A 23,138-nucleotide genomic window follows, 5' to 3' on the forward strand; every position below is an offset into this window, starting at 1 on the left:
GGTCAGGAGTTTGAGACCAGCCTGGCCAACATGGTGAAACTCTGTCTCTACAAAAATACAAAAATTAACTGGGCATGGTGGCACACGCCTGTAGTTCCAGCTACTTGGGAGGCTGAGGCAGGAGAATTACTTGAACCCAGGAGGCGGAGGTTGCAGTGAGCAGAGATCACATCACTGCACTCCAGCCTGGGTGAGCAACACGCTGTCAAAAAAAAAAAAAAAAAAAAGAGAAAGAAATAAAGCAATAAAGGAAGGAAGGAAAAAGAAAGAAAGAGAAGAGAGGAAGAAAGAAAGAAAAAGAAAGAGAAAGAGAAATCTTATAAAAATAAATAAATAAATACAAGCTCGTCCTTATTCAGAATACCAGTTGCTCTTGTGCTTTACATAAATTATTATATCGTTCAATTCTCACAACAACCCTTGGAGACGAAACTGCAGCATAGACAAGTTATAGAACTTATTCAACGTCACAAAACTAGGAACCTAGATAGTCTGCTTCTAGTGTCAGGGCTTTTAATCTCTGGGCTGTCATTTCTTTCTTCAGACACAAGAGTAACTAGAAACATTAGGAATAACTAAACTTGCCACAAATGTCTGCTTCCCAAAACTTACAATTAAAAATTCCTAGCTCTACTTATAGTTAATTTCTCTATGCAAAATCATATGGGTTCTAAGTTTGAACATTATTCACTAGACTGCAAATTTTGGATTTAAAAACTCATTCAGGAAAAATGATGCTAGATAAGACAGAATAACCTTTTAGAATAATTCTGAATATAATAAAAACATTTAAGTGACAATAAGCTGATTGTGGTTGTTCAAATGTAAACACCAAGTGGCTAGAAGCTTTCACACTTCCAGGACACACCCTGTGCAAAAATATTCTCCTTACTTTATTTCCTCCTCCACCAAATGCAAACTAAGACGAAAGTAACTAGTTTTGAAGTAATAAAGTCCTCTGTCTCAATAGCACATTTGAGACTACTTTCATTGCTTCAGACTTAAAAAGAGTCCTTTACATTTTAGACCATTAAAATATCAGCCCTATGAAATGAAAATGGCCCCAGGCTTATACAATTATTCATTACACTTTATTTTAAATGGATTCATTTTCCCTCAAATGAATCAGAAGTTATGCATTTTTACCTACTAACATGTTATCAATAGAGGGCAGTAGGCCCCAAATTGCTTAGTATTCATACTGTGGTTTAATTTACCCATATAATGACTTTTAATTTTGTGTTCTTGAAAATCTGCACACACATGTATAGCAATCTTAAAAGCCCCATTCAATAATTGCTTTTCTTCCCTTTGAAAACATTTGGTTTTGATTTTACAGCACTGCTACACACCATATACGTGCACTCACTACATATGGAAACTTTATGGCATTAGTGATTTCAGCACATTTCTTCCAAACACATTTAACCTCACTATATTACAATTCCATTTCCTTACACAGTCGATGCTTCCCACACTAACCTTTCCTGGAGATAACTGTTCACATATAAGTAATGGGATCACCATCCCGAGTATATAAAACACCATGGGGGAAAGCCCAATCATTCTGAGTAAATTTTACTCAAGTATTTCTCCTCAACACCACAAAATTGCTGAGGCTAATTCTCCTCCTCTTGCTATCTATGCAAAGATATAGTATAGCTGTGGGTACCACATGGGAAATAGAGTTGCATGCGCAATATGAAATCCAGACAATGGTTGTCATACGAAGATAAAAATCTAATAAAGTAGGAAAATTGGAGAAGTAAAGGAAATTAAAAATGGTCTATAAATCTCACAAATATATATATTTGATGATGCTATATATCCATATCCATATCCTGTGCATTATTCTCTTTGAAAAGTGAACCATGTAGAGTAGAAGAATTTTCAAAGGAACTATTCTTTTAACTATCATGTATTCTTCTGCATATCAAATAATACTTGTCTTTCATCCACCTGCTCTAATATTGAAAATCTTTAGACACCACAATATAACTGTAAATGTGGCCCACCTCTGTAACACCTGGCTTACAGCAGGTAGTCATTTTCCAGTGAAAGACCCTCTTCCTGGAGGCCCTGCTACTGTACTAGCTGCTGAGGTTAGGGCCCACAGCTCTTCACAGGGTACTGCTGTATAAAAGTTCACATCATCTTCTCAATAGGTTAAGTCTCAAATAGGAGACAGATCTGAAGGGCTCATTCTCCTTTTACAGAAGAAGGAACAGAAGTAGCAGAGGTAATGAAATGCGTTCGTGGATGAACCATGGATCTGAGTTAGCAGGCATGCTGCCTGGCATTCTGGTCCAGGGTGTTACTGCCACGCTGGAGTTTTCACTGGTACTCAGTGGAAGTCCCTCAAACATAATCAGAGATTTTCAGTCACCTTATTATTGGGTTTACTCTGGAAACAGATCAGAAATAACTGTTAAAACAAATAAATGAAGTATCTTATAGAGCCAGCTTATGCTCAAGTGACATTAAAATGGGGGCCAATTTTAAGTGGGTCATTTATATTACAATAACATTCCCCCATAATAAATTTTCCTCTTAGCTTACAAAGATCTTTTTCCCCTTGCTCTTTGCTGCCTTTCTCAAAACACTATTCTTTTTTCTCTTCCCTCTGAGCAGAAAGCCGTGTTTCAGATGGTATAATTCAGTGCCCACACCAGAGGCCTCCTTTTCCTCACCAACCACCGGATCTTTAACCCCTTATAGCCTGGCTTTTGCTCTCATGACCTTTTCTGAACTGCCCAAGTCAACTAACTATTCTTGGTTTTTACCTTCCTTGACCTGAGCGGAATTTAACACTGTTAGCTACCTCTTTCTTCCTAAAAATCCTTTCCCCGTTGGTTTATTCATTTCTGTTTCTCTTAATAACTCTTTCTTATTCCTCTTGTCCCTTAAAGATAGACATTTCAAAATGTTAAGTCATAACTTTTCCAGTGGCATCAACTGTCAACTTAGTGAGAAGAGTGATTGAAGTTTGAGAAAATTAAAAAAAAAAGAATATACAACTCTTTATCTTGTGAAGTAACAAATTCATCCAACAATTAGCATTAAACAATAAGGATGCAAGGCATTCTGGGAATACAAAAATGGCAGACTTGGATCTTGCCCTCAGGGAATTTACAGCCTAATACAGAAAATAAGACAGGCACACAAATGTCTACAAGACAGGTTAAAAAAAAATATGTGTGTGCTTTTTGTTTTTTTCTTTCCCCCCCGAGACGGAGTCTTGCTCTGTCACCCAGGCTAGAGTGCAGTGGCACGATCTTGGCTCACTGCAACCTCCACCTCCCAGGTTCAAGCAATTCTCCCGCCTCAGCCTCCTGAGTAGCTGGGATTCCAGGCACCCGCCACCATGCCCAGCTAATGTTTGTTATTTTTAGTAGAGACAGGGTTTCACCATGTTGGCCAAGCTGGTCTCGAACTCCTGACCTCATGATCTGCCCGCCTCGGCCTCCCAAAGTGCTGGGATTATAGGCGTGAGCCACTGTGCCTGGCCAAAAATATGTGTTTTTTAGAGGGGTACAGATGAAATGTTTTGTGAATTCAATAAGGGAAGCAATAAGTTCCAGCCAAGGTGGGAAAGGGGAATCAGGAAAGGCTTTGTTGAAGAAGTTATATTTATATGCACATATACTTAAAAGAAATTAGAACTTTGTTTTAATAATACCAATTTATTAACAGAGAAAGAAATGAATCTTTTCAAAGTAAAATTTTTAGTCATTTGCAAAAGCCCTATTTATAGAAAAGTAGAAATTTGTTTTCTTAATATGCCATATTTACTTCCATACCTCTTTCCCTTATTTTTTCTTTCTCTCGTTTTTTTGCAAAAATGAAAAGGGAATTGGATAAACAAAATGTAGTATACACATACAATGGAATATTATTCAGCCTTACAAAAAGGAGATTCTAATACATGCTACAAATATGAATGAACCTGGAAGACATTACACTAAGTGAAATAAGCCAGTCCCAAAAGGACAAATACTGTAGGATTTGACTCATACGAGGTACTTAGAGCAGTCAAACCCATAGAGACAGAAAGCAGAATGATGGTTGCTAGGGCCTGGGGGTAGGAGAAAATGGGGAGTTAATGCATAATGGGTACAGAATTTCAGTTTTACAACAGAAAAAAAGTTTTGGAAATGGATGGTGGTAATGGTTATAAAACAATGTGAATGTATATAATGCCAATGAACTGTACTCTTAAAAATGGTTAAAAGGCAACATATATGTTACATATACAACAAATATAAACATGTTATATATACAACGTACATAATATATAAACATGTTATAACATTTAAAGTATGTCAACATGTTATAAATATCTATCACATAAACCTGTTATATATAACATATAAACCTATGCTATATATAACATATATGAGTATGCTCTCTCTCTCTCTATACATATATATATTTTTTATTTTTTTATTTTTTATTTATTTATTTTTTTTGAGACAGAGTCTGGCTCTGTCACTCAGGCTTGAGTGTAGTGGTGTATTTCAGCTAAGTACAAACTGCTTCCTAAGCTCAAGAGGTCCTCCGACCACAGCCTTCCGAGTAGCTGGGACTACAGGTGCAAACCACAATGCTTGGCTAACTTTTTGTGTTGTTTTGTAGACACAGGTGTCCCCATGTTGCCTTGGCTGGTCTTAAACTCCTGACCTCAAGTGATCTGCCTGCCTCATCCTCCCAAAGTGCTGGGATTATAGGCGTGAGCCACTGCGCCTGGCCTATTATGTATATTTTACCACAATTTTAAAAATATATTTTTTTTAAATAGAAGAAGAGTTTACTAATTAATATTTATGTAGTAATTTCACTTCAAAGACAGGATAACTCCCTTGAGGCAGGCTTCAGTGTTATCAGCATTTGAGCTTCTTTGGCAACTGAATTTCAAAGATCACTTAGAATTTCTTAAGTGTAATGACATTGTATCTGGAATTACAATGTGTAAGAACATCTGATGAGAAAATGCTTTTTTTAGGAACTCTTATCTAGTTAAAATTTTCTCTATTGAAAGATAAGCCTTAGACATTTCCACATAAAAGAATATTTCCATTGGTAGCAAGATTTTTAAAAAGAAAGACAACCCCTCTGAAATAAATTGCCATGAATTCAAGTCATGGTAGTTGGCAGAACAGTATCTCTTTTGTCACTAAGTAAGCCAATCCATTGCAGGAAGGAATGCAAAATAAATACACAAATATAAATGTTTATGCACAAATATAATTTTTTATTTTTTTTTTTGAGATGGAGTCTTACTCTGTCCCCCAGGCTGGAGTACAGTGGCACAATCTTGGCTCACTGCAACTGCCACCTCCCAGGTTCAAGCGATTCTCCTGCCTCAGCCTCCTGAGTAGCTGGAACTAAAGGCATGTGCCTCCACGCCTGGCTAATTTTTGTATTTTTGGTAGAGATGGGGTTTTGCCATGTTGGCCAGGCTGGTCCCGAACTCCCGACCTCAGGTGATCTACCCACCTTGGCTTCCCAAAGTGCTGGGATTACAAGCATGAGCCACTGCCCCTAGCCCTAGACACAAATAGAATTTAATAGGGTTAGAAATCTATCTTAAGATTAAAACCATTTTTGGAGATATGGAATTCCTCAAGCAGCCAACTCATGGGACATTTCTTTTTCTTTCATAAAAATATGAATGAGGAAAGTGAAAAGAACAGCAAAATATGGAGAAAATACTAGACTGGAAAAAGCATGCAGGTAAGTTTATTATTTAATAAGATGACCCAGATTATTTTACCTTTTTGGCAACTTGAAAGGTCTGGATGGTCTGAAAAAAAAAAGCAAAGGAAAAATGATCAAAAACAAAGCATCATAACATAAACAAAGGCTTTACATATGTATTGAACATTTTACTTGTTATCTCTACTGTAAAGAATCCTGGAAGCGTTAAAAAAGGCAATCTATTTGAGAGATTTTAAACAATGAATGCTGGCTACTTTACATACTAGTAGAGACAGCTCCAGTGGCTAGTGAGGAAGCAGAACCTTCCCAGACTCTGTATCACCCTCTCCTGATGTAATCATACTCACACTGCACAATATTCTTCTCTGAGATCTACAGCTACCAGCTTCAGTCTTCTTTCTCATAACAGGAATCCACATCCCTAAGTCTCCAATCTAAGCTGCTCCCTTATGTAGCAAAGATCCTAACACTTAAAAAATAGGATGTTAATACCTTCTTTTAGGTATTCTATTCCCTCTTCAAGATACCAGCTGCTTCTCCATTTTTCAATTTCTTAATATCTAACTTCACAATCTACTTCAACAGATATGGGCTTGTATTTCCAATCAGCTCTTTCCCATACTGTTTTATTATTCCCACTCATCCTTTGTACCTTGCCTCCCAGATATACGATAAGCTTGCTAAAGAAACTCCAAACGAAGTCTCAATCTCCAAACTTTGTATTCCTATCAGATTGTTTTTTTCCTATTTACTGGAAAGCATTTAATAAATATTTGTTGAACAAACAAAAGTACACTGGTTACCACAGTGTGGTCTAAAGACACCTGGGAGTTCCTGAGACCCTTTCATGGGATTTGTGAGACCTCCCTTTTCCAACTATAGATCTGTGTAACGCCAGATTTTCTTCATATGCTTCATATATTTCAACCAAATGGCATATTGCCATAGATTACAGAACAAATACGAGAATTCTGCTCTCTTTTAGTAAGCCACATGTCAAAGAGATTTGCAAAAATGTAAAACAATGATACTTATCTTGCTAAACTTTTTTGTTTTGAAAAATGTAATTATTACTCACAAAATGTGTTATTTATGTTAACATGTAATGGGCTTATAATTTTTAACGAGTTTCATAATTTAATATTTGTCAGTTCTGATTCCGATATGGTACATATCAGCTAAACACATAAACAAAAGCTCTTTGAAGGTTCTCAACAATTTTTGAAACTGTAAAGGGGTTGCATGACCCAAAGTTTAGGAACCACTACACTAATTTATTGAGGATATATAAATACTTGCTGACTGAATAATTGAATTGCCTAGCTACATACTCTTTCACCAGACTGTACCATACTTGGAGAAACAAAACAAAATATAAAAACCTGTCCTCCAAACTTTCTACTTTAAGCTATTACTCTTCCAACAGTTGGAACCCTACCTTGGAATTTCTTGAAGATCTAAAGTTCTCTTTCCTATTTTCTCTCTCCATTTACATTTCTCACTCAGATACATGTACCCACTCTTAAAAAGAAACATTTATCTAATTCCTAGTATACCCATGAACAAGACAAACAGGGTTCCCAACTACACAGAGCTAACATTCTAGAATGCACTTTGTATTAAACTGTTGATACAAAAGATGCATGTGTTCTAAATTTCAAGCTTTATTTACATGCCCTCATTATGGATTCTAAGCCCATTAAAATATTAAAACCAAGGAGATGGAACAATCTCAGAAGTTGCAAGCACCGAAAAGAATTTTAGGGAATATATATTCCAATTCCACTGCAGCCTCATTTTTAGAGATGGGCTTCAGTTTGCCTTTGGTCTCTCAGCATCTTAATAGTGGAGCTGTAGTGAGAACTCAAGTCTCTTGATACCTAATTTGCTGCTCTCTGTCCTGTGAGTATTTGTCTGTAAAACCAAGGAAGAAAAGCCCATAGGGCAAAAAGTATTAATCTCTTATACAGAAAATAATTGTCTTTTCTTTTGGCAGATGTGGAACTTAAGTCTGAGTTTCCACTAAGAACAGCATAAGAGAAGTCGTTTTTGTTGTTGTTGTTGTTCTGAGACAGAGTCTTGCTCTGTTGCCCAGGCTGGAGTGCAGTGGTACGATCTCAGCTCACTGCAGCCTCTGCCTCTTGGGTTCCAGCAATCCTCCTGCCTCAGCCACCTGGGTAGTTGGGACTACAGGCGCATGCCACCAAGCCCAGCTAATTTTCGCATTTTTAGTAGAGATGGGGTTTCACCATGTTGGCCAGGCTGGCCTCGAACTCCTGACCTCCCACCCACCTGGGCCTCCCAAAGTGCTGGGATTACAGGCCTGAGCCACTGTGCCCAGCCAAGAACTTGTTGCTTTAAGAAAAAAGGTGAGCCTGAATATTTACAGCATTATAAAGGATACCAAAAATGCATTCTTTTTATATATGTACAGTAAAGATAATTCATTTTTAAAAAAATCTTAAAAAAAGACATTAGATACATAAAAAGGAACCATATCTTATTTGTATTCATATCTCCATAACTAGTATAATGTATGGTCCTTTGTGGATGTCAGATCAGTGCATGTTGGATTAATGAATGGGGATCTTTGATTACTTTTCTCATACTTAACAGCTTTGAAATCAGTAGACAATGAATTTAAAAAGCAAGAAGCTAGGGACATAAATACTAATATAGGTAAATTTTATTTTGTTTCTCTTTCTCTTATACACACACACACACACGCTGTTACATCAGCCCATTCCTATTTGTCAATCCTAAACTCTTTCAACATTTTACTAAACTTTGTAAGTTTCTCTTTGTGCCTCTATATCCTACAATATAGGCTCTCTGTTCAATGCTGCAGGAACCATTAGTTTGTTGGTTAATCAGAAAGGTTAATTAAAGAGAAACATTTTTTGAAGTTCTACATACATTCCTTAAATATCTAATAGTAACATAAACATAAATGTCAATCTGTTCTTACATAAACCATAGACCTGCTGCATTGTCTATGACTGAGTTTTTGAGGACTTTGGATACTTGTGAGTATCCTGGATATACTGACTACAATACACATCTAAATTTTGATGATTTTTTCCCAGATCTTTTACAATTTTCTCTTCCATGCCTAATTCAACAGTAAAATTTTTTTGTAGCAATTAACCATTTTTTCCTAAGGCTACAATTTTCTTTTCATGAAAACAACTTTTTCTTCTAGCATCTATATATAAGTGAACTAAAAAAATTAATCAGATAACATAATTACCAAAACAAGCCAACTGGCATGCATGGGTTTGGTAAGCAACTTTTCAAATGCTGGGAGCAGAAGTGTGTGGCTGTAGGAGACAGCAGCCTCCCGACCTGCAGCGCTCAGCTGGCCAGGGCTATCCAAGTGTGCATAGAGGGATGGAGCGCAGGGCCACTCCAGTGAGCTGGTGAGGGCTCAGCAGCTTTACACAGACTGGGCTTTCAGTGAACACGTTCACATCTGAAGAAGCCATGAAGCACACTTAGTTTTTCTGGTGAATCTACAAAAGACCAAAAATCCCCAAAACCTGTATTTTCAAATACAATTACATATTGATTTTTCAATGAGTTTTATTGAGATATAATTCATATGCCATATAATTCACCCAATTAAAGTGTACAATTCCATGTTTTTAGTACTTTCATGAGTTATGCAACCATCACTACAACTATAAATTAATTTTATTTAAAAATTTTTAAATTTAAATTCTTTTTTTTGAGACGAGGTCTTGCTCTGTCACCCAGGCTGGAGTGCAGTGGGCCAGCTCACTACAGTCTCAATTTCCTGGGCTCAAGTAATCCTCCCACTTCAGCCTCCTGAGTAGTTGGGACCACAGGCATGCACCACGACACCCAGTTAATTTTTTAGATTTTTTATTTGTAGATGTGGGGTCTCCCTATGCTGCCTAGGCTGGTCTTAAACTCCTGGGCTCAAGTGACGCCCTCGCCCAGCCTCCCAAAGTGCTGGGATTACAGGTGTGAGCCACTGTGCCTGGCTTATATATTGATTTTGGCCCAAGGTAATTTATAGATTCAACGCCATCCCCATCAAGCTAACAATGACTTTCTTCACAGCATTGGAAAAAACTACTTTAAAGTTCATATGGAACCAAAAAAGAGCCCACATTGCCAAGTCCACATTGCCAAGTCAATCCTAAGCCAAAAGAACAAAGCTGGAGGCATCACACTACCTGACTTCAAACTATACTACAAGGCTACAGTAACCAAAACAGCATGGTACTGGTACCAAAACAGAGATATAGACCAATGGAACACAACAGAGCCCTCAGAAATAATGCCGCATATCTACAACCATCTGATCTTTGACAAACCTGACAAAAACAAGAAATGGGGAAACGATTCCCTATTTAATAAATGGTGCTGGGAAAACTGGCTAGCCATATGTAGAAAGCTGAAACTGGATCCCTTCCTTACACCTTATACAAAAATTAATTCAAGATGGATTAAAGACTTAAATGTTAGACCTAAAACCATAAAAACCCTAGAAGAAAACCTAGGCAATACCATTCAGGACACAGGCATGGGCAAAGACTTCATGTCTAAAATACCAAAAGCAATGGCAACAAAAGCCAAAATTGACAAATGAGATCTAATTAAACTAAAGAGCTTCTGCACAGCAAAAGAAACTACCATCAGAGTGAACAGGCAACCTACAGAATGGAGAAAATTTTTGCAATCTACTCATCTGACAAAGGGCTAATATCCAGAATCTACAATGAACTCCAACAAATTTACAAAAAAAAACAAACAACCCCATCAAAAAGTGGGCGAAGGATATGAACAGACACTTCTCAAAAGAAGACATTTATGAAGCCAAAAGACACATGAAAAAATGCTCATCATCACTGGCCATCAGAGAAATGCAAATCAAAACCACAATGAGATGCCATCTCACACCAGTTAGAATGGCAATCATTAAAAAGTCAGGAAACAACAGGTGCTGGAGAGGTTGTGGAGAAATAGGAACACTTTTACACTGGGACCACAAACTAGTTCAACCATTGCGGAAGTCAGTGTGGCGATTCCTCGGGGATCTAGAACTAGAAATACCATTTGACCCAGCAATCCCATTACTGGGTATATACCCAAAGGATTATAAATCATGCTGCTATAAAGACACATGCACACGTATGTTTATTGTGGCACTATTCACAATAGCAAAGACTTGGAACCAACCCAAATGTCCAACAATGATAGACTGGATTAAGAAAATGTGGCACATATACACCATGGAATACTATGCAGCCATGAAAAATGATGAGTTCATGTCCTTTGTAGGAACATGGATGAAGCTAGAAACCATCATTCTCAGCAAACTACCGCAAGGACGAAAAACCAAACACCGCATGTTTCACTCATAGGTGGGAATTGAACAATGAGAACACATGGACAAAGGAAGGGGACCATCACACACTGGGGCCTGTTTTGGGGTGGGGGGAGAGGGAAAGGATAGCATTAGGAGATATACCTAATGTTAAATGACGAGTTAATGGGTGCAGCACACCAACATGGCACGTGTATATATATGGAACTAACCTGCACGTTGTGCACATGTACCTAAGACTTAAAGTATAATAATAATAAAAAAAAAGAATTTCGAAAAAAAAAGAAAATGACAATGACATCATAAAAATATAGAGACAAGTAATCTAAGAAGTACATGTAAAGTTATGGGAGTCAGACAAAAAATATTTGTAATTAAGCCTTTCCAAGAAAAGACAACTAAGTCCTTAACAAATAAAACATATTTTATTTGTCAGCCCTCTTTGGAAAAAAAAAAGAATATGCTGACTGGGCACGGTGGCTCACGCCTGTAATCCCAGCACTTTGGGAGGCCAGGGCTGGAGGATCACCTGAGGTCAGGAGTTCAAGAGCAGCCTGACCAACATGGAGAAACCCCATCTCTGCTAAAAAAAAAAAAAAAATACAAAAATTAGCCGGGCATGGTGGTGCATGCATGTAATCCCAGCTACTCAGGAGGCTGAGGCAGGAGAATCGCTTGAACCTGGGAAGCGGAGGTTGCGGTGAACCGAGATCGCGCCATTGTACTCCAACCTGGGCAACAAGAGCAAAACTCCATCTCAAAAAAAAGAATATGCTATCTGAACACCAGTGATGAAACTATTGATGAGCTACGAAAGCAAATGTGTTTTTCCAGAGAGTAAGGCACTGGACAAGGAAGCAAATCATTTGTATACAAAAATCTTAATTTTTCAATCCCAGTTTTTCACTTATGCATTCTTAAAAATACATCTTGAATTTCCAAGAGAAATTAGGAGATTTTGCTGTCTTTGGAACTAAAATTATCCTCACAGCCATAATTCTGGAACATGTACTGAGCAAAGAAATGGTATTTTGTTACAGACATTTGGGTTGTAACAAATGTAAACCCTCTCTCTGCCACTAACTTTTTCTTTTAACTAAATAGAAATTCATGGATCTATGACTAATTTACTCCCTGGAGAGAAACAACTATAGATTCATCATAGTCTTTCTGCTTGAGTAAAGATTTCATTTTATGTTAAAAAAATTGAGACAGTAAGTAGAGACTGTCAACATCAGTTGGAAAAGAAAAATTGAGGTTACCACAAAGAAACCTCCTAGGAAAACATTAGATCCCTCTGAAGTTTCTATACTAATGGACGTGACAAACAGATGATGGAAACACCCAAACCACACTACAGGTAAAACATGAAACCTGTTTGATTTACAGTGCTGCCTTCTTTAATTCTGCTTTTGCAATCTCTTACCAGAAACACCTGTGAAAGGAGGCTAGCAAGGGAGTCTACTACATACTTCCATAGATCAAAAGCAGTCTTCCTCCATTTGTAAAATCCTTTGGATTTGCTACTTTTAATATCTACCTAATAAAACCTATGGATGACTTTCACCCTAACTTCAGTCTTGTGTTAGTAAAAATAAACAAATTTTTATTTTTACTAAGTCTTGTCTAGTAAAAGTAAACAAATCTAACCTTGGAGAGAGAAACTATCTTTTTCCAGCATTCACCTTTTAATAAAAACAAACCCAAATAAACAGCAATAATCATCAGTGGGAACATTTTCCTGTTCTTTGATTAGGTTTTTAGCCTTTTTTTCTGCTGGGAAAAGGCCCAAGGAAAGATGACATTTGCGTGTCCCACCACACACTCCCACAGGCTGTGGTGTAGATAAGCTTGGGTCCTCAGACAGTCCACAAGCTGCAGCGTCATTCTTTCTCTCCCACTCAAGAAAGCATTTCTCTATGCAAGTGAGTGACAGTGACATTATTTGAGGGCTAAGCTCATACCTGTTTTTTAAAAAAGCAAAGCATGTGCAAACTGGGGTTCTCATAATTAGTAATAAATTGCCCTTGGCACTTCACACTTGAGAACTGGAACAGCAGTTGAGAACCTTGGCTACAGTACTCTGATGACCAATGAACTGCGGTATGTGTACCTGTATCGGTCAAGAAGACAACTAATGAGACTGTAAAGTTCTCAGAAGAAGGGAGAGTGGGAGGTACCAAGCGGAGTAATCAAGATAATAGGGGTACAGAGGCAAGGGAAATTTTTAAAAAAGGTAACAGAAAAAAAGGATTGTGAAAGGGGTAAAGTTAAGAAACAGAAAAAATGTGGAAAAGCTCCAAATTGTCTGTTTCTTTGTTTTGCTCACCTTTTTTCTCTTTTAATAATTTTTGGAAAGAGAAAGGGAGCTTGTAAAGCAAATGAGAATACTGAAATACAAAAACTTTCCCATCAGTCTAGAGAACTCTATTCTAGACATAACTGCAGAATTAACACCACAACCTACAAAGGGACAGTCTCAGGCAGGTGCGGTAACTCACGCCTGCAAATGTCAGTACTTTGGGAGGCCCAGGTGGGAGGATCGCTTGAGCCCAGGAGTTCAAGACTGGCCTGGGCATGATAGTGAGCCCCTATCTCTATAAAAAATAAAAAAATTAGCTGGCCTGGTGGCATGCACCTGTAGTCCCAGCTACTCAAGAGGCTGAGAAGGGAGGATTGCTTGAGCCCAGGAGGTCAGTGGGGCTGTGAGGCAAGATTGCACCATGAAGAAAACCTACATTCAGCTTTATGGTAGTAACCAAATTTTTAAGCAAAAAAGTGCTGTAAGTAGCACATTTTAACCTCAAAAGTCACATTGGATTGTATCATACTGTCTTTCTGTGAGAGGCTATTCTGCAAGTAGTAACTTCAGTTCAGCACTGGTAAGTTAGGAAGAAAATATTTGAAAATAAAAAAAATCCACAATTTGATGAGCATTCTTTAAAAGATTCCCAACAAAAACAAAGCCATTCTTCATATTAAGTATTTCCATGAAACATCACTGGCACACTTGGGTTCTATCATGAAGATGAAAGAGATACCCTGCAGACAAGCTAAGCTTGGCCTCTAACCCATTTTTCATGCACTAGAGCTCAATGTTTATGGTCTCTGTCAAGTGATTTTAAGGATAACAAAAACCACAACTACTTGTGTGATGCATTTCCTAAATGCTTACGAGATGCTGACTCAAAAGCGTTGGTCATCTTGGTGTCTAGAACTGTTAAAACTGGACAAAGTGCCAGCTTCTATACAAAATAAGCTAGGAGGCATGAGAGAAAGGCTGGACTAACATTTAAAGAGCACCTTGTAAATACTACATACTTTATAAATGTTCAAAAAAGAAATGTAGCATATATTGAATAACTATTTTGAGTATGAAAAAATACTTTTTTCTCTTTAAGAGAACAGTGAACTTAGAAATCAAAAGGTGTGAAGTTAAAGTCTGGACCCTGAAACTTACTAGTTGAATGATCTTGATGATCTTGAGCAATTCCTTTAATTACTCAGGATTTGTGAGAAAGAGATAATACTTTAAAATGAGCTGGTGTGTGTAACAGTTTTCTATAAGCTGTTGAGAATTATCCAAGAGAAAAAACGTACTACTACCACACTGTTATTTTTTCATCCAAAAATGGCATTCAAACATCAGTTAGGAGTAATGCAGACTCATTTAGAGTAAAGCCTAAGGTCCTTTTATTCGTCAGCACTGTACACTTTTATAATTTACTTAACAAGATCAACTGATTCTTGCTACAAGCTGAATGTGACATAAAAATCGATGTTGTCACACCCACAAGCCTAATTAGAATAAGAGACTGTCAGAACTGTAAGAAACCCTAAAAGTCATCCCACTTAACACCCTTATGAAACAAAGGAGAAAAGGGTCCAAGATCATAGAGCAAGTCAATGGCAGAGCCAGGTCTAGAATCCAAATATCTTGACTTGATCCTGTGCTTTATTGGCCACACACTGAAAAGGAAAACTGCACACTGATGTAGGCTATGAGGTATTGTTTGTGAACTAAAAATGAAAAGGAATGCAGAAATGGGAAGAGCTTCCTAATCAAAAGCAAACGGCACTTGTGCACAAGAGGGCATATGCAAGGATGTCCACTGAAGTGTGGCTTACAATAAGGAAAATAAGTGAGAGCAACCTTAATGTTCACTTATTAATAAGAAGATTCTTAAATAAATGGTGGCACATTCATGCAATGGGGCACTACACAATGTGAGTACACGTTCATATACAAACATATACATACACATATACTGATATGGAAAGAATTTTAAAACAAAATAATAAGTTTCAAAACAACTCATACTGTATTCACATAAAAAAAAAACTAAATACAAAATACATAAATGTATTGTAGAAGCTCAGAAGGGAACTTGGCAAATCAATAGACCTGTTTACCAGACAGGAAAGAAAAGGATTAGGAAAAGAATCAAAAGTGAGTTTCATTTTGCATTTTTGAATTCCTCATGAGCATATGTTCATAAATTAGTTGTATAATTAAAAAGTGAACTGAATTTTTATAAAGGGTAATTGCATATGTATTGATTTATGTAGATGTGATAGAAACATTTTATTTGAAAATTTCTCACTTCTACATAATTTGGGGAGAATGGGGCATCCTGGCTAACTCTAATTTAGATGAAAAGAAGTAACATTATACAAAGATCATACATTTCCAAAAACTTAAAATACATTTAATATAATCTATAGTTAATTCTGTTTAATTCACTGCCAGTTTAAGTGACACCAAGTAATTTGATGACCACAGGAATCACCTGGGTAGCTTACTAAAACTAGAGATTTCCAACCCCCTCCCCAGGGATCTGGTTCAGTAGGTCTTGAAATAGAGACTACACAGTCAGAGCTTGAACCACTGTCTTGGACAATCTGCCAGGAAAATATGACCTCAAGACAAGAAACAATTAGAGAACAATACATTGAAAGTAATTATAACGTATAGGTATAGTACAAACATTAAGTGAATGGGGAATAGGAAGATAATATTGGACCAGAGTAGTCCAAAGAATAGCCCCTGAAACTTGACCTAAGAAACATAATTAGAATTAAGGTTTGACATAAGTAGGTTTCAGACAGAGAAACAGCAGAGGGAAAGGAAACAAACCTTGTGTCAACACCTATAAGCAAAGTCAGTGAGGATTTACTAGGAAGGAATAGTGAGGATCACAACTTACTGGATTAGGGGTTGTTTGAGGGGAAGCAAGAGATTGAAGTGGATAATAGAAATAGGAAGTGGCTAAAGTTTCTTGAGTAACAACTGATAGGATAAAAACACTATTTTCGGAGGACTGATTTGGTAGTAATGTGCAGGATGAATTAGCTAGGGGAAATGCTAAAGGGAAGGAGAGCAGGTTAGGAGCTACTGCAGTGACCTAGAATAAAGAGAAAAAAAGGAAAATAATCTTTAAGTAATTTAGAAAGCCTCTGACAATCTTATCAATATGTGAATCAAAATTATAAGCATCTATTGTCATAAATATATATGATATTATAAGAAAATAATTCTGGTGACATTTTGGATAAACCAAAGTTTATATATCCTACGCATGTTATAACATATTTCTATATTCACTATTATTTAATATTTTATATAAGTACAATTAGAAGTGCCTCAAACCATAATTGAAAATAGTATCAGTGCCTACTGAAGTGAAGTTAGTGATAATTTGAGTTACAACACAAATAAGTTGCTCAAAAGATTAGTCTACAGGTTGAGGGTACGGTTTTATAAGTACATTTTGGAACTTACATTAAGCCTAATTCAAAAAATATATTTTATTACCTTCATTAAGATACACACACATTTCTCACTTTCAAAATTTTACGGATCTTACATAAAATACTAAAACCTTTCCACATTTTCACTATAAACTATACAAATCGCATAAAGAGTTTCTGTGTTAATTATAACCTCAGTGAAGGTATGTTTGCATTTCTGAAAGTAAGTTCAAATTATGTATTTTATATCTAAGATCCCATCTCAAATTTGCTCATTTATTAACAGGACAAGGCCTTCATCAATGAGACCACAGATCAAAAGTATAAACACAATCATAATTCATCAATGTGCGGATTCTCTTTTCCTCCAACATTTGCTTAGTTTCAATTTGTAGTTTGTCTACATTGTGTTCAATGTAAGAACTGTTACTTGAGCTTAAAATTACAGAAACATTATTAATCTTTCTTAAGTTCATTTCCCACATATCTTGGATCATTTTGTCACTACAAAATTACTTGGTATCGTACAAGGTTGAGTTTGGAAGGTTAAAAGTCACACCTGCTATCAAAAAAAAAACTTAGGGGGTGCGGGGTTAAAAAATAATAAAAAATCCACTGTATCAAAATGAATTCCAACGGTGTAACCAATACCTTGCAGCTGTTGTGATATCTTCATTTTACAGGCCAGGAGGAGAGACATTTCCCCCAAACTTCTATAGAAATTCTTTAGCTATGCTTTTAAGGACAAAAATATGTAGTGAAACTGATTCTTCTTCCTGATCTAAACTTCCTCATGCTTAATCTCAAACTTAAAATTTAAATTGTTGTAACTCAAATAATTGTCAAAATCTTTAATAAGGGTCAAAGCAAAATTCTAACAATCAGCATTAATAAAAATAATACTGATTTAAAAGGTTTTCTTGTCAAAATCTGAGATTAGAAAAGAAAAAAATCAACTAAACTTAAAATAATTAAACTGAGGAAATAATGAGACTTTTCTGAAGAAAAGTAGGGAAAGCCCCAACATGCTGGGGCTGCATGATCTCAAACTGTAATAATGTCCCTGTTACACTTGGGCACTAGGGCAACCAGGGAAAACTTTAAATTCATTGTATTCAATTTGTCACGATATAGATTCTGTTTGCAACTCCAGAATCTATTATATATGCCAGTGACACCCAAATACTATATGACAACTTTTATAAACAAATTCTAAGTATAATGCATTTTTTAAAAGACGGCAATGAGAAATCAGAGGACCAGTTTCAAACTGGGTGTTAATCTTGGGTTTTAACCTCTTTGGCTTCAATCTCCTCTGCAAAATAAGGAGAGTTAGATTAAATTATTTCTAAGGTCCTTTCCTGCTGTGAAATTCTATTGTATTTTCCTGTGGAATTTTAGATAATTCAAATCACCACATATTTTAGTCTCCTAAAGTATTTCAACACTCTGGCATGGCTAAAGCTGGTGAGCCAGGTTCCTGTAATCAAAATTCGATGTTAAAATATTTCACGTGAATAAGCAATAAAAATGATCCCCCCATAAGGTAGCAAGAACCAGTATTTTAAAATGCTTTGAAAAATAATGCCAGCTCTTTATGTGAATGGCTACAGACAGACTTTTTAAATGACTAGATAAATGACTTAATAATAAAAAAAAAAGAGCTCAAAAATGCTTGCTGGGAAGACAGGGCAGAATTCCCCATCTGTCTGCCTTAGATGAAGGTGGAGATTGATGAACGGGTGACACCAATAACACATCGTGTTGGTGCATGTCACACTGTAGGAAATAATGCCAGGTTACTAAAGATGGTCATGTTGAGATTGCTCAGCAATCGTCTAGTTTACCAACCGAGTGAGTTTTATCAGAAGAGTAAATATGAAAGAGTGCTCAAGTTAAAAGGGGTATTTAAAAATTTCCCAAAGTACTTTTCCTGAGTTTCTCATTTACTATCTCAGAAAGGCAATATACACCCCTTTTTTCATTCTAAAAATTTTCCTTTAGTAGACTTTTTCATTTAATGTTTTGTCTATTCTAAAATATAAACTTTAATTTTTAAAGGAAGAGGAAAGCTTTAATGAGGAATATATTTTCTGTTTTAATGTTGGTTTGTTTTCTTATTATAAAACTAACACATTCATTTTCTTGAAGCCTAAGAAAATGCAGAAAATTACACAATCACCCATATTCTTACTACACAGACAAAACATTGTAACTCTTTTTGATCTATTTTCTCTGAATATTTTTTCCTTTTTGCCTAAATATAGAAATTAAATATAAACAAAATTAGGATCATACTAGATGCATAAAGTATTATCACTTTGGATTAGCATTTTCCACGTAATTAAAATCTTCTGAAAACATGATTTTTAGTAGCCATATGTTCCATTATATTTGCCATTACTTACATATCACACGATTGTAACCACACTACTACGTTACGTTAGATTGCAACTTGTTTCTCATTTATTTATAAGAATCTTGAATTAAAGCTAGGAAACATACCCAATTGTGGCAAACAGTTTTCCTAGTTTGTGGTATTTTTTAAGATGGTTTTCGGATAGGCATTAAATTTTTTTTCAATACTTGTAATTTTTCTTTGTAATTTTATTTATTTATTTATTTTGAGACCAAGTTTCACTCCTTTTGCCCAGGCTGGGGTGCAATGGCATGATCTTGGACCACTGCAACCTCTACCTCCTCAATTCAAGTGATTCTCCTGTCTCAGCCTCCTGAGTAGCTGGGATTACAGGCGCACACTACCGTGCCTGGCTAATTTTGTATTTTTACTAGAGATGGGGTTTCACTGTGTTGGCCAGGCTGGTCTCGAACTCCTGACCTCCGATGATGCACCCACCTCAGCCTCCCAAAGTGCTAGGATTACAGGCGTGAGCCACTGTGCCCAGCATTTTCTTAGTAATTTCTATGACTGCTTTCACAATTAAAGAGTCATCCTTGATCCAGATGTTAGTTTTTCCCAATTCCACTTACTTAATCATCTAGGTCAGCTCTATTACTTTCTGATGCTTCAATTACCATCTCTGGTAAAACTCCTTTTTTTTTTTTGAGACGGAGTTTCGCTCTTGTTGCCCGGGCTGGAGTGCAATGGTATGATCTCGGCTCACTGCAATCTCCACCTCCCAGGCTCAAGCGATTCTCCTGCCTCAGCCTCCCAAGTAGCTGGGATTACAGGCACGCGCCACCACGCCTGGCTGATTTTGTATTTTTAGTAGAGACAGGGTGTTACCATGTTGGCCAGGCTGGTCTTGAACTCCTGACCTTAGGTGATCCACCTGCCTCTGGCTCTCAAAGTGCTAGGATTACAGGCATGAGCCACCACGCCCAGCCAAAACTCTGTTTTAAGGGGGGAAAAAAATCTAAAAATTAATTTTCACAAAATGTACAGCACCCAATATCGTGAGAATAATAGCTAATCATGGCACACTTGTGCAGCTATGGGATTGAATTTCCAGAGTCTGGCTGAACCATCCAAATTGGTCTTGGTATGGGCTATAGTTTCATGCCATCTAGTAACAGTTATTCACTGAGGTTTAATTAACAGTGGGGATGAACATAGATTCTGAGTCGAATGGTCTTTCTAGAAATACAACAGCCCATTTTGTTAGCCAGTTTTTGGGAAACCGGGCTAGGAGAATAGTGGGAAAATGGGGATCTATTTTCTGTTTCCTCATTTCCTGAAGGGGAGTTGCATATGGTTTCTTGGCTTGTAAGAAGAAAATAATTTTAGTCTGACCCCATTTGAGAATGGGAACTAAGTGGAAGTCAGGTGCCCACTGAGTTATCAAGGGGTTTGACTTTACAGAAGTTTTATATGTGCTGTGCAGTCTGTTTCACTTTTCCTAGTGTGTCCATTGATGTGTCTACCAGTTCTTTTCGCAGAATCACATTGTTTTATTTTGGCTTCAACACAGGCAAGTCCCAGGGCAGAATACATTTAAAAAATCCTAATTCCCTTTTCGAGAATGGGTTTACAGTGTTATTCTTGCATCTGTAGCTTGAAAACAATTCTAGTCAGTGAAAGACTGGAGGATTAAATGGGCCCCAAACCAAATATAAGAACTATAATTCTCTATGGTATGCACATGCTAAATTAGAGTCTAGAACAAAGATCCTGAAGGGGCTTTCAGTTCCTTCAGAACAACTTCATAACAGGACAAATGCATGAACACCAAGACTCCCGTATGCCTTCCTTGTGCATATAGATCTTTCTTACAAAGCAAACTCACATTCAATGCCAAGTCAACTGAGCTTACTAAGTTTTCCCAGAACCTAACTTACATCATAGGTTGAAGTATTTTGGAGGAAAAAGTCTTATATATGTAGACTCCAAGGGCTCTCTGTTGTCATAAATGTTCAAATCACCCTTTCTATTCCTTCTCCCTGGCCTTAAATCTGGCTCTTTCGTATGGAAAACTTAAATCTTTCTATAATCTTGGCTTGCTTCTAGATACCATCTTTGACAGAGAGATGGAAAAGATGTGTTACGACCTCTCCTAAGAAGGGTTGCCTAAAGACAGCCCTTTATTTTCTCAGCATTATTAAATCATTCCTTTTGTCATCTCTTCTCCACCCTAAAATTGAACAGTAAGAAATAAAAGATACAATTTCTGCTCTTAAGTACCAAACTAGGAAGATGAGAGGCTAACAGAGATGCAACTGGGAAAGCAAATAAGGGAAGACAGGTGAAAGGATGTGATCATGTCACAAAGTCCTCCACTTCTCAGATTCTGAAATCAAAATGCTGCTTAATGTTGCCATCTTCACATCAAGGGGGAATATTTCTACATATCTATCTATCTATCTATCTATATATACATATTCCCCCTTGATGTGAAGATGGTGACATTTTGAAGATGGCGAGGTGGCAACTCAGAGTGGAATTGGGTTTATTAAGAAACTCTAGTAAGAGCAGACCTGAAGGGAAATCATCTCCCTCTTCCTCCAACTGCATATATCCTCCCTCCCACTCCATACCAGGAATACAAAAATTAATAGAGTATTGTCCCTGCCTTCCAAGTGTATATGGACTGGCCAAGAGGGTGAAGGAAGTTTTAAGATTGGTGGTGGGGGGAGTTCTTAAATCCCTCACGTCATTCTTTTAAACCATTCTGATTTCACTCAAGTCTTCAGTGAAAGGCACTAAGTTAAAGTGTAGAGTTTGATGCATTTTTACATATGTACACGTCTATGTAACCACCACTCAGATCACAGTATACAACTTTTCTCAGCACCCCAAAGGCTCACTTGTGCCTCTTCCCAATCAATAATCACACCCTGTCCCCAGAGGCAATCAACATTCAGGCTTCTATCACCACGGATTAGTTTTGCCTAAAGGATCACCTTTTATTTTTTTTATTTTTTTTATTATTATTATACTTTAAGTTTTAGGGTACATGTGCACAATGTGCAGGTTAGTTACATATGTATACATGTGCCATGCTGGTGTGCTGCACCCATTAACTTGTCATTTAGCATTAGGTATATTTCCTAATGCTATCCCTCCCCCCTCCCCCCACCCCACAACAGTCCCCAGAGTGTGATGTTCCCCTTCCTGTGTCCATGTGTTCTCATTGTTCAATTCCCATCTATGAGTGAGAACACGCGGTGTTTGGTTTTTTGTCCTTGCAATAGTTTACTGAGAATGATGATTTCCAATTTCATCCATGTCCCTACAAAGGACATGAACTCATCATTTTTTATGGCTGCATAGTATTCCATGGTGTATATGTGCCACATTTTCTTAATCCAGTCTATCATTGTTTAAAGACAGCCAAAGATAAAAGTTTAAGCAAAACCTTACATAGTTAAAATTCAGGTTAATTCAAGTTTATGAAAATACATAAAAATGAAGTCCTAGTAATGTTTTACTACTAGTAATGAGTGACTCCTAGATGAGATTTAATTGATTTTTTTCTCTTGAAGTTTTAGAAATACCTTTTCCAATGACTCATAAGGTATAGATCTTATATAACCTATAGAAGGCCTCTGATGAGCAGCAAAACTTCACTGATCTACAACAAAACTACTACTGGTGCTGTTATTTGTCATTATGTTATTTTTCCTAGGTTATTATTTTTAAAATCCATACTATTCTGCCTCCCTAAATTTTAGTTTCTTTCCAGGTTTGAGTTCCCACCTGAATCAACAATATCTAGTTACAATAAGTGAGTATACTTAAGTGTAATAAAGAAATGCTTCAGTGTAAAAAATTACACTGATTTACAGTGTAAAATTACAGTGTAAAAATTAACTCTGATACTTTGGTTTGACAGAATATCTCTATCTATCTATC

General features: G+C 36.8%; 1 protein-coding gene across 7 annotated transcripts in view; it reads right to left on the bottom strand.

Annotated features, from left to right (window-relative positions):
• DISP1 (dispatched RND transporter family member 1) overlaps nucleotides 1–23,138 on the bottom strand; it is a 193,956-nt gene that overhangs the window by 17,317 nt on the left and 153,501 nt on the right. For all 7 annotated transcript variants that reach the window (XM_054519942.2, XM_054519954.2, XM_054519959.2 and 4 more), the window contains one exon: nucleotides 5,774–5,803. In XM_054519942.2, coding sequence (XP_054375917.1) covers nucleotides 5,774–5,803 — 30 coding nt within the window. The remainder of the gene's footprint in view (nucleotides 1–5,773; nucleotides 5,804–23,138) is intronic.

Source organism: Pongo abelii, chromosome 1 (assembly GCF_028885655.2).
Source record: "Pongo abelii isolate AG06213 chromosome 1, NHGRI_mPonAbe1-v2.0_pri, whole genome shotgun sequence".
Taxonomy (NCBI): Eukaryota; Metazoa; Chordata; class Mammalia; order Primates; family Hominidae; genus Pongo; species Pongo abelii.